The sequence below is a fragment of the Glycine max genome, chromosome 18 (assembly GCF_000004515.6).
Source record: "Glycine max cultivar Williams 82 chromosome 18, Glycine_max_v4.0, whole genome shotgun sequence".
NCBI lineage: Eukaryota > Viridiplantae > Streptophyta > Magnoliopsida > Fabales > Fabaceae > Glycine > Glycine max.
In genome coordinates this window covers 35,432,941-35,445,876 of record NC_038254.2, presented here as the reverse complement: position 1 = coordinate 35,445,876, position 12,936 = coordinate 35,432,941, and the positions used below count along the sequence as shown (strand labels likewise).

Below are 12,936 nucleotides of genomic sequence, written 5' to 3'. Positions count from 1 at the left end.
AGGTTATTCAGTTAGTGAGTGAAGTGGATGATGATATATATAAATTAGATACTAAATGATAAGTACCCAATGTGGGGCTAGGGCACCAACTACTTCAATACTCCACAGAACATCCCATACCATTCTAAACCCTCCACCGATCAAACCGGTAACCAACTCTGATGCCCATTGATAAGCACCAAGCTAGTTGGGAAACTCTTTCTTAAAAGCTAGTTGTTATGGTGGAAGAACCAAGCACTTGAATACTCCACCAAACATCCCAATTCCTTGATGTGGGACTTAAACACCCCCGTATTGCCCAAGTCATTATCATATGTTTAAGTGTGTTTGACTAGGTCACAAAAGTTGTACTTCAGAGTCCAGATAAACCAAAAAATTTAGGAAAGGTATAATTCCGACATGTCAAGGAAATAGAAATGCTAATGGAGATTCCATGAGCAAGAATTATACCCCAAGACCTTTATCGTTGAGGCAGAGAAATCCTATCAAGTATCAATTAAACCAGCATTCACTAGCTTAGTCGTATCGCACATCACCTGATTTATTTAGATTAATTTATATAAACACTCAAACAAAGCCTAACCAAAATCAAAGTAGTTCATCCTTTCCGGAATATTTCTTCACCATCACTAATCAGTACATAACATGATTCTTTCCAAATGGATTCAGACCAATTCAATTGTTACAGTATGTAGGGACACAACAAATGATATTCGTCTCATGTCATACCAAAGTAAAACTGCAAGGTATTCCTGAATCAATTCACATACTATGCATATCTAGAACTCAATAATTATCTTCCCAGTTGCATGGCCAGTAATACTCTTAGCCCAGGCATCTTCAGCCTTGGTTAGAGGATATTTGGAGTCCACAACTGTTTTAAGCTTTCCTTCCTTGACTAAATGAATAAGATGTTGAAGGTCCTCACCTTTAGGAAATAAAAGCAAAGGCACAAGTTGCTTTTTGGAGAAGGTAAGTTTTTTCAGAGCAAATGTCAGCATTGAAGCAGAGCTTGGAGTTATGTCTACAACCTTTCCAGTCACGGTCAAGTTAGGCTCAAAGGTGGACCATGGAAAGCCCATTGCACAGTGAATCACAGCATCATATTTCTTACCAGATGGACTCTTCAAAGCAGCGCCATCTGGGGTCTTATAGTCAATTACCTCATCAGCCCCTAAACTTTTCACCAATTCAATATTGCGAGCTCCACATGTTGCTGTCACATGAGTGTTTCCTAGCTTTGCCAGTTGGACAGCATAGTGACCAACACCACCTGATGCGGCAGTGACCAAAATGCTTTTCCTTTCACCACTCCCATCAAGTTTTATCCCTATGGATTTGGTGAGAGCTTGAAGAGCTGTCAGACCTGCTACAGGTAGGGCAGCACATTCAGATGCTGAGGTTTCTGATGGTCTTGATGCAGTGACACTCTCCTTAGCAACCGCAAACTCAGCCAGTCCTCCGCCATTCTAGCATGATAAAATTTCATGATCCATATAACATGTCTTTTATTGATGAGGCTGGTTGATATTGGTAACAACTTTGCCTTATTCCATCATGTGTAATCAAGTCAAATGCAAGAATCATATACCTTAAATACAAACAAGTATTTTTTTTTTCCTGATTATAATTTAAAATTAAGACAAAATCGAGAGAGTATAAATTTAATTAGGATAACTTCTGTAATAAATCTTTTTGTTTTGCCACAAAATGCCAGAATTCAACTTACACATTATGCTGATAGACAATTTTTTGCAAATACCTTCATCATGTACGTAAGTACACAAGTACCGAAGTAAAACAAGGAAGATTTCATCATGAAATGGAAGATCTAAAATTTCCTAAGAATTCTCTTTCAGAGGAAAGTCTTCAAAGAAATTATTTATTTATAGAAGAGATTAGATACTACTATTTCAAGTGGACAGGAGGAAGAAAAATATAATACTCATGATAACTTACAAATGGGTTAACAATGGCTACCACTTTGTCACCAGGTTTGAACTTTTGGACACCTTGACCAACCTCTGTGACCTCTCCAGTTATATCAGTGCCTATCAAAATGATACTATCAAAATATTTGGAATACATAAGATAAAGTCAAACTAAATGATTCGATAAGCTTTGTTGTAAACTATATTGTACAATTATCATTAAAATCCTGTTTCAACATTGGAAGACTACAATATCAAGTTCAATGCATAGTATATAATTGAATTAAAAAATGCTTCATGTTTTTTGCTCTTGATTCCAGATCTTTTAGTTGAATAGGGAAATTGCAAAATAAGATCTATTGCAATTTTACATAACCCGTGAAAGCCTACTATATCAGTAAATGCTTCAATTTAACTGTCATATATTGGCAAAAGTAGTAATGAACTATGAGATCAAGAAGAAGACATTGATACTGCAGTAATAGACAGTATTTTCAGAGAACATAAGATCATCACATACAAATTCCACTCATATATAGACAGATATTCATCAGATTCTTGTCAAAGATAACTGCTTGAAAACATTTCTATAAGAAATTGTCATAGATTTCTGCAAGTGAACATGCCCTGCTTAACTCTAAGATACTACAATGTCTACGATAAAGATGAATATCTAAACAACAGAGAAAAGGAAAGTAAGCTACCAGGTATATGTGGGAACTTGCGAGGCAAAAGTGGCCACAACATGCGTTTCTGTACTTTCCAATCAAATGGATTTATACTAGCTGCTTCAACCTTAATCAAAACCTCATCTTTGCTGGGAGTAGGTATGGGAACTTCAACATGCTGAAATAGGTATAAATTATAAACATGCTTTCTTAGCACAGAAGTTAAAATAAAATGCATTTCCCACGTCAGATTGAACTTTTTCTCAGGTAACATTAAGGGCATACGGTTAAATTTGATATAATGCTAGTTAAAGATAAATCTGCGGAGAAAGAATCTCATGGACAAGGAGCAAAAGTGCCACTGAAGATTTATCCAATTTGGTAGTTTATTTTAAATCAAAAAAGTTTATTCTTATCCTCAATAAAAGATGGGAGTTTATGAAAGAGAGGAAAAGGGTATAAGTCTCTTCTCTTCCAAATAATTGATCATTAACACACTGCATTTGATAGGCAGGCAAAACAAGCACATTCGTATAAAAAAAGGGACATCATATAAAAAATTTGGGATTCTTACCAACTACCAAAAGGGACATCATATAAATTTGCAGTTGGTAGGAATCCCAAAACCAACAATAGTCCAAGGACATTCTATAAAAAAGGGACATCATATAATTCAGTAAATTTTGATAACAAAGTAGATAATCCCACAATTTCTTAGACGAAATCAGATTTAGTTTGTTTAGGAGAACAAATTCTAATTAGATTACACTGGACCCCATATGTCATAGTTTAGTCCATGATTATGAAGTGTTCCCTTTCTCTCTAACACACCCAAAAGTTCAAAACAGAAAAGATGATTAAGGCATCAAAACACCTTTTGGGCCAATAATCACTCAACACAATATACAACTCAATAAAAAGCAACATGAGGATATTATAAACACCCATCAGAGAGAGAGAGAGTTGATAGAAAACCTTTAAGCCAGCAGGTCCTCCACCGTAGCTATCATACTGAACCGCATGCATGAGTTTCTTCCCCATATCCGCAGTTGAGAATGTGAGAAACTATCAGTAGAAGTTGTTGATAATTTGGGTGTGGAGTGTGAAGTAGAATGTAGAGACTTGGAGAAAGAAAAAGGAACTTACCTAAGGCTGACTTGTGAATAAGAAGAAGACAAGTGGTAGCATCGCATCCATCAATGTTATTTCCCGCGACAAACCAAGCATCCCACCACCTCGCATAGGTTATTCCGCGATTATGACCAAAATTTCGTACCTTGCAAATGTTACATTTCCTGTACGCATGCATATAGGAATACTACAATAATAATATCTATTTATAATATATAAAAGTTTGTGAGAGTCATAACAAAATTAATGATATGAAAGAAAAAGAATTTATTAATATCATATTGTTATGTCACCATAATTTAGAAGAAGAAAAATATTTTATGTTTTATGTTACTATATTAATTTAAAATAGCATCGGTCAGTAGGTATTGATATATTTTAATAAAATCAATAATTTCTCTTGATTAATAATAATTTAAATTATTTATAATATTTAATTTTACATATTAAATTAATGTGAAGGAAAAATTATTAAATAAAATAAATGTATAAGTTTACACTAATTTAATATTATTATCTATGAATAATTTTATTTATTTTTATAATTAGTTACTTTAAAATATATTTATGAAAAAATAATAATATCCAATGTTAATTATTTATTAATATGAAAAAAAAATTATTTAAACTATTTGAAAAAATATAATATGAAAATATGTAAAAAATATAAAATTATATATATATATATATATATATATATATATATATATATATATTTAAAAAATTATTAATAATTATATCCAATGTTAATTATTTAAACTAGAACTAATTAGATAAATGTAAATTAATGATAAATGACTAATAGTTAATATAAACATAAGAATTTTTATATTATTTTTATTGTAAATTTATTTTATAAACTATTTTTAAAAAAAATTATAAATGTAATAATTAAATAATAAATATTTTTGGCTTTAATTTTAGATAAAAAAACAGTTATATGTAAAAATATATGTTACAAAATTTATCGTATAATAAAGTTAATAATATTTTTTGATTTTAATTATGTTTTCTTATATAAACTTTTGTTCAATGATAAAAAACTAATTATATTTTAAATTATTTTAATATCATATTAAAATTACGCGATGAATATCATAATTACATTGATCACCTAATGTTTACAAGTGATACATTTATAGAGAGAAAGAATATTATTTTAGTAAAAAAGTTTTAATGAATAACTTATTTATTATTGTTCTTAATTTTTATAAAAAAATATTAAACATCAATCATCCTCGAATAGATGAAATAATATGATGAGAAACGTTAACCACATATGTTTTAACACATTCTTATAAATATATATAGTTTTTAATAAATGTTAAACAACAAGGGGTCGTTTGTTTCAAAAAAACATATTAAATTCCAGGAATTGCATAAAAAATGCGTTTAGTTAACTTTTAACATTCCTAAGAATAAAAGTTCTGACATTAAATTAATAAATAAAAAATAAAGTATAAAATGGAAGTTATAATGAAAATAGAAAATAATTTCTCACATTCTCATGAAAATATAACTTTTCTATCTCATTAGCATGAGAATAAACATTATGTAAACATAAGAATGTAACTTTCCTTTGAATAAAATATACTCAAAAATATTTTTTCAATAACCTTCTAATAAACATGAAAATAAATATTTTCACCTTCATATTAATAACCTTCTAATAAATTATGATAAATAAGTTTATATTAATATAATTTTATTTTTAATTATTCATAACTAATTTTAAAATATTAAAATCTAAGTTAAAATTAAAGATATTAAAAATGGTAAATTAAGAGAGATAAGAGGTTAAGAAAATCTCTAAAAAAAATACTCATTGAAGTAGCTAAAAACATTCTCGTTGAAGAATGACATATAAAAATATCTTGTTTAAAATAACTAGGGTAAATAATCAAATTTGTTATTAAAAGTGTGAGATGCTGATAAATTAAAACTATGCAAAATATGTGACATGTTATTCGCACTCTTTGCATGAAAGGAGATCCTCCATCTTATGCGGACCAACTTTTGAAGCTAGTTGGAGAAGGAACAACTAGTCAGGTGGGGGTGGAGTTTAATATGGGGAGCGGGGTCATGGATGATATTCCTAGTGTTAAAACTGTTTAATATCTAGATGGGCCTAACATTCTAGTCTCTGATTTGGAGATTATGAATTGGTCTACTCCATGGTTTAATACCTTGGTCGTTAATGTCATGGGAAGAAGGGTAAATTTTCGCTCGCTGGAGGCCAAGTTGCAGAGAAGTTGGACTCATAATGGTAAAATACAAATTATAGATCTTCCTGATGGTTTTTATCAAATAGTATTCACTAGCCAGGAGGATTATAATTTTGCTCTGTATGGTGGTTGACCACTACTTGATTGTCCAACGCTGGAGGTCATTTTTCTTAATAAATGTTGAATCTATGAAGAAAGTTGCGGTCTGGATTCGCATTCAACGTCTTTCTATAGAACTATATAATAATACCTTACTGAAAAGGGTTGGTATGAGCATGGGAAAATTCATGCAGGTTGATAGCTTGATGTCTATCCATTCTTGAGGCAAGTTTGCACGTATTTGGGTTGAGATTGATTTGGATAAACCCTTAACAACCCATATCTATGTTTGAGGGTTTAAGTTTAAGCTTCTTTTAAGTATGAAGTCCACTCAATTAATATTTTTTCAGTATGGCAAAGTGATTCATAAGAAAGACAGCTGTTCTCAAATCGTTATGCTTGGCCATGAGAAGTTGACAAAGTTTTCATTAAAGGTGGCAGCAGCGACAGTGCAGGTTTTTGGTAGTGTGCATGAAGGAGATAGGGTTGATGTCACCCCTAGTCAGAGTGGTGCGAAGGAGATGTGCCTCGCTAAAAATGCTTTGATTGAGGAAGGAGGCAATTATGGAGAGTGGATGATAGCCAAATGAAATTTTAGGAGGAAAAAAAGGAAATAGCGACAGGATCAAGGAAGATATTTCTCAAGATAGAGTCAAGAAAGATAACGAAGGAAAAAATGTTTCTCTTGGAAATATTGAATCTAGATTTACAGTGCTATCATTTGCGAGGAGTATGGAGGCATATGATATTGTTGATAATGGGGTACCCACGAATGGTCCTAACCATAACAACCAAAAGGTGACTCTTATGAACCTGAATAGAAACAAAAATGCAAAATGCAAAAGCAGAGAGAAAAGGGTAGAAAAGCTTAAGACATAGAGGGAAAACTTTGCTTATATTCTTCTTATTTCCCTTCTTTCAATACACTACATATACCTAGTTATATGTGCTCACTACTAGACAAAAGCCATTAACAGAATCCTCTAGGCACGCATAGGGAGCACCAACAAAATTATCCTAATGCACTACTGCTCATAACAGAATTGAGCACTACGACTACTAACATAATGGAGCACTACCAAATAACCAAAATTGTGCCAAAATCCCTTAAACATAATCCTCCAAGTGCTGAGGTGTTTTCTCTCTCCTAACATTCCCTGGCCCATCAAAAACACATTGTCCTCAAGGTGTTAGGAGTACAAACCATGGCTTCAAAAGTACATCAAGGATCCCAAATTAAAATGGGTGAAGGAAAATAGCTCATGCGCGAATGTAGGTTAGTGTTGCAGAAGCGAAGCCTTTTGACGGCATATATAATGGCACAAAAGGTAAGGAGGAAGGGGTGGTCGAGCTCCTTGTCCCTAACCTTGGCGGTGAATGTGATGAAGGGGAATGAGAAGAGGTCCGAGGGGAGGACGCAGCGGCTAGAGGACTCCTCACGGATCCGAGGGATGACGGTCCAGCGGCGGTCGGAGGACGCGTGGGGCATGTGGTGCTTGTTGTTGGCGGGGAGGTGAAGAGCTGGCATGGGTGCTTGGATTTGTTGCATCAGCACGGGGCATGGAAGCGGAATCGGCATGGGCGGTGGTGGTGGCGTTAGTGTTGGCATGGGTGCGTGAGCAGGGGTTGCCTGCGCAGAGGAAGAAGATGGAGGGTGTTGGCTAATTAACAGGGTATCCATTTTCAGGAGAATGACATCAAGTTTGGCAGCCATTGAGGCTTGGGTGGCGGCGCAGCGGGCAATGGCAGCCTCCAGTCGGTCAAGGATGGGGTTCTAAAGGTCAGGTTCCACCATTGGAGCTCAATGAAAGCACCAAATGTTTATGAACCTAAATAGAAACAGAAATACAGAATGCAGAAGCAGAGAGAAAATGGTAGAAAAGATTAAAACATAGAGGGGAAACTTTGCTTATATTCTTCTTATTTCCCTTCTATCAATACACTGCATATATATAGTTATATGTGCTCACTACTGCCCTTGATTGGAGATTTTAACTACACTTTATCTCTTAATGAGAGGCCAGGAAACACGAATTCTTTTGGTCGTAGAGATATGTAGGATTTACGTGATATTCTTCAAGGAGGTAATCTCTTTGACATAGGTTTTCAAGGGGACCCTATGACGTGGAGAAATGGTAGAATGGGAGTGAGGCTTCACAGGTGCTTGATTAATATAAATTGGAGGACTAAATTTCATGAGGCCTCAGTGGTTCACTTGAGATGGTTAAAGTCAGATCATCATCCTTTACTTTTGAGATTGGATGGAACTAATTATGATAATAAACATAGACAATCATTTAGGTTTGAAGTAGCTTGAAATTTGCATAAGAAGTTCCCTAGTTTTGTTGGTAACCATTGGGGGAGGGGACAAGACCTTCATTCTTGGTCAGGTACCATTAACTCTTCTTTTGAAGATCAAAAGAAGTGGAATCAGGATGTCTTTGGGTGCATTCACAAGCGAAAGAGACTTCTTAAGTAGAGGTTGGATAGGCCGGATAAAAGAAGGAATTCCACTTTTGATTCCTCCATTGATGCAGAGTATAAGATGGTGTTAATGGAGTACGATAAAGTTCTTACGGAGGAGGAGGTTCTTTGGTTTCAAAAGTCAAGAGCTAAATGGCTTTTGCTTAAGGACCAGAATACTCGATATTTTCATGGAGTCTAAATGGCTTTTGCTTGAGGACCAAAATACTCGATATTTTCATGGTGTGACAACGCTCGGAAGGCGAAAAAATAAATCATATGCTGAAGGATGATAATGATACCTGGGTGACAGAACCCCACGGGTTGAAGGAGATGGTAACAAAGTTCTATAGGGAATTATATAGTGATGAGAAAATGGTTCCTTTCCTATCCTCTCTCTAATGCTTTTCCTAACATTCAAATGGATTTGCTCAATGATTTAAAGAGATTTCCCTCCTCAACAAAGATTTATCAAATTGTGAAATTTATGGGGAGTTTGAAGACACCAGGGCCAGATGGGTATCAGACTTTATTCTCTCAGAAGCACTAGGACGCGGTTGGTGGAGACTTCTACTGAGTACATGGTGTAGAACGTGTTTCATTTCTGAAATCAGTCAAACTTTTATTACTCTCATTCCTAAAAAAGAAGAGGTAAGTTTGGTTAATGATTTTTGTAATAATCACTACTAAAAAAATAGACTTTTAACATTGGTTATTAAGGACTTTTAACATCGGTTATTAACCGATATTGAAACTATCGACATTAATTTATCAACATTAACATTAGTAGCTTAAAAGCCAATGTTATTGTAGCAAAAAACAACATCGGTTTTTTGAAAAAATGATGTTGTATTCTTTTTACCAACATCGGTTTTTTTGAAAAACTGATGTTGTCATTGAACAATAACATCGGTTTTCCAAGAAAACAACATCGGTTTTTCAAAAAAATCGGTTTTTCGAAAACCTGATGTTGCTTTATGATTTATTTTTAAATATCATATTTTTTTTTAATTAGTAACCTATAGTAATTAATTCATATCACAACTTATCGTTCAAAGTTGTATAAAAACACAAAATCAACCATGCAGAAAAAGTTATAAACAAAGTATATCAATATATCTTGCACCAAGAGTAGTTATAAACATTTCTAAACAAAATAACATATTATAAACAAAAATTTACAAATTGATAACATATTAGAGTAGTAATGTACTTTAATTACAAATAAAGCCAGAATAAAACAAAGTTAGAAGTTGCATCTGGAAACTCAAATATAATTTGAGTTCCAGGAAGCAAATTTTGTGTTTGTGCAAAATTTCTCCATCTATTTCCAATTTATGTGGTCTTCCTATGATGATTATAAACTATTCTACACTTTGTCCCTTCCAATCTGTGTTTGTGCAAAAGTTCTCCATCCATTTCCAATTTATGTGGTCTTCGTATGATGATTATAAACTATTCTACACTCTGTCCCTTCCAAGTTTAGATGGGTGAATCCTGCAGCTTTCATAAATGAGTACATGGTACTCGACACATCCTGAAATAAAAAATAAATTCATATTAGATAACTATATGATATCAGAATTTGACATACAAAGATGAGTGCTTAATTACTCACCAAACTGCTGCAATTCACTTTGTGCTCAATCATGAGGACTTTAAAATTAAGTATATTAGGAACTTGGTGGTACAAGGAGTGCCATTTAGGGAAAGCTTTTGGTTCAGAGCTACTTTTAAAGATGGTAAGAAGGAAAACACTCTTTCCATAGTGGTTCAAGGTGACCTGATGATTTCTAGTGAGTCCATAGAACTCTCCAAGTTATGTCCATCCAGCAAGTAGAGTTGGGCTCACCATATCTTGGTTATATGTGACAGAGTGTTTGTTGCCACTAGAGTGTAGCAGAAGCCAAGTAGGCTTTAGTTCACTCTTCCATCTTAAAGCAAATGACCTAATCACTTCATCGCAATGCTACATTTAACAAGCAAATTAATATAAGCAAAAGTACTATTATATATCAAGTCATGTTTATTTTAGAATAGTCTTGAAATAATTTATAACCTGATTATTAACATGAGTAATGTTGAACATTTCATCTAATTCTTTGTTAATCTCCATCATTGTGTTAGCCATTTCCTTCCAGTTTTGTTGATGTTCATCCATCGTTTCTAAACTCCATTTATAATATAAACATGACATTAATATGCATGATACATTTGACATGACTATATGATACCAATAAATCTGAACAACCAAGAATTCTCTCACTGAGCACAATCTGAACAACGGTTTATGGTGATTGACTTCTCTATGAATTAACGGTTTACTTCCTACTGGGATCTCATCGGAAAGCTTAAACTTACTCATGTCATCTCTAACAAGGGTTAAGGTTAATTCAAGGAATCCTAGAACAACTTCCTGGTTCGGCTACTAGTTAGGGGCGTCTAATATTAATCTTAGGTTTCCTCTCATCCTAAAAAGACTTCTACCCAAGAAGGATCTATAGTTATCTCTCACCTAGACATAGCATACTCTAAGGGCCATCCCCATCTAACTAAAATTCATACTAGAATGCCTAGCACGAAAGGTTATTCCCAAGGGTCTATAACAACTTTAAGATACTCCACATACTCCAACTTAACTCGAAACACACTAAGCACTAATCACCGAAACCACTACAAGAGCTAACTCAGGGTGGGAGATCCTATCCATGCATCTCATGAACACACAGGGGCATCAATCATGTCAAGACATGACCAGGTACACATAGAGGCCATGACAGGTACTAAGGTAGTCATCAGACCATCCTCAGACTTTACTTGGATTAAAGGTAAAGAGAACTAAGATCTATCTCACTAATCATACAACTATCACCGCTAATCCTTTAGATCATCTACCTTACACAAAAGCATTCACTCTCGAATCCCTCTATGCTCCGCAAAACAACGCCCTACTAACGACCTTACACTCTCTTAAGGTTTCACACTAAATCTCTTAACTACTCCTCACAACTTTCCCAACTACTCTATACGCTCTACAACTCTATACCAAACATCTCTATGGTTATAGTTTTCTATGGGTACTAGACCTACTAGATTTTCAATCTCGCACTTAGGTGGTAAACTAAGCACATCCTCAAAGAACATAGGTACAAAAATTACTAAGCTTGACTTTCTTCTAAGGTAACAAGGATTATGCCTACTTGGGTATTTCCTCTCGAAACACCTTAACATGACTGACAAAGGTGAAAATCTCTATACTAGTGACGAAACAATGACATGATGCGTTTACCCAGCAATTTAATGAGGCGTGATTGGAAGATAACTAGCCCACAATAAGACTAACACTCAATTAACTAGGAGGTAATAATTTAAATAAAGAAGGATTATCCATTTAGAATCAACAACAAATATTCAAATGAATTTGAGAGATGAAAACATGACTATATTGTAAACACATATGGAAACATCGACAATCGCTTGAAAATGACAGAATCATCAAGAAGCAAGTTGTTTAGCACAAACACACAACATAAAGAATTAATTATGCTAGGACTTACAAGTAAAATCAAATCACTTGCATTTAGCATGCGACACGAAGAAATGGGTCGTATTAGAACTGGAAGGTACAGTCAAAATAATATTTCTTATGAAATATATCTTCGTACAAGTCATCGAACTATAAGACATTAGCATCACGATGAACAAGGAATCACAAAAAAAAACCATACTATCTATGCAATCAAAGCAGAGCACCACACTACAAGCATACATAGACCTATAGGTTCCTATAACAAGTATATAGTGTAGATATAAGAAGTAAGAATTAAACAGTCACTAAGGATGTATTAAGCAATCACAAGTTTCAGCAACCACATTCATGATCACACACAAAGAAAAAAAAGGGATTAGCTCACACATGTTAACACATCAATTAAACACACTCATTCATGACACACTTGCAGGTTCAATGTTCTTGACAACATTAATACACGCATCAAGTTTTCAAGACCACTTGTGATGGAAGCTTGCTTGAGAAGCTTCTATGGAGGCTGGATCTTTGAGCTTCAGTGAGGTCCTTCATTGGTGATTTTCAACCATGGAGATGTAGCGGAAGATGAAGGAGAAGAGGTGAGAGGAGACACCATCCACTAGGGAATAAGCCATGGAAGAAGGAGCTTCACCACCAAGAGAGTGCCTTGGATAAGAAGCTTAGAGAGGAGGCTTCAATGAAGGAAAAGAATGAGAGAGAGGGGGGGCACAAAATTGAAGGAGAAAAAGAGGGAGAGAAGTTGAACTTTGAAGTGTGTCTCACAAGTTTCACATTCATCAAAGTTATGACAAGTGTTACACATGCTTCTATTTATAGCCTAGGTCACTAACTAAATGAAAGCTTCCTTGAGAAGCTTCCTTGAGAAGCTA

The 12,936-nt window shown here is 34.2% G+C and overlaps 1 protein-coding gene across 1 annotated transcript; it reads right to left on the bottom strand.

Annotated features, from left to right (window-relative positions):
* Positions 1-604: 604 nt before the first annotated feature.
* LOC100782744 (chloroplast envelope quinone oxidoreductase homolog) lies at positions 605-3,775 on the bottom strand. The gene is made up of 4 exons (XM_003552055.5): positions 3,575-3,775; positions 2,636-2,777; positions 1,960-2,051; positions 605-1,469 (listed from the first exon to the last, which is right to left on the bottom strand). Exons 1-4 carry the CDS (start codon positions 3,638-3,640, stop codon positions 780-782), a joined length of 990 nt encoding a protein of 329 aa, XP_003552103.1. The 5' UTR covers positions 3,641-3,775; the 3' UTR covers positions 605-779.
* Positions 3,776-12,936: the final 9,161 nt, after the last annotated feature.

Coding starts and splice junctions, on each gene's coding strand:
- LOC100782744 (XM_003552055.5), bottom strand. CDS start 3,640: ATGGGGAAGAAACTCATGCATGCGGTTCAGTATGATAGCTACGGTGGA. Junction 2,778..3,574: donor GAGGACCTGCTGGCTTAAAG/GTTTTCTATCAA, acceptor TACCTATTTCAG/CATGTTGAAGTTCCCATACC. Junction 1,470..1,959: donor TAGCCATTGTTAACCCATTT/GTAAGTTATCAT, acceptor TTATCATGCTAG/AATGGCGGAGGACTGGCTGA.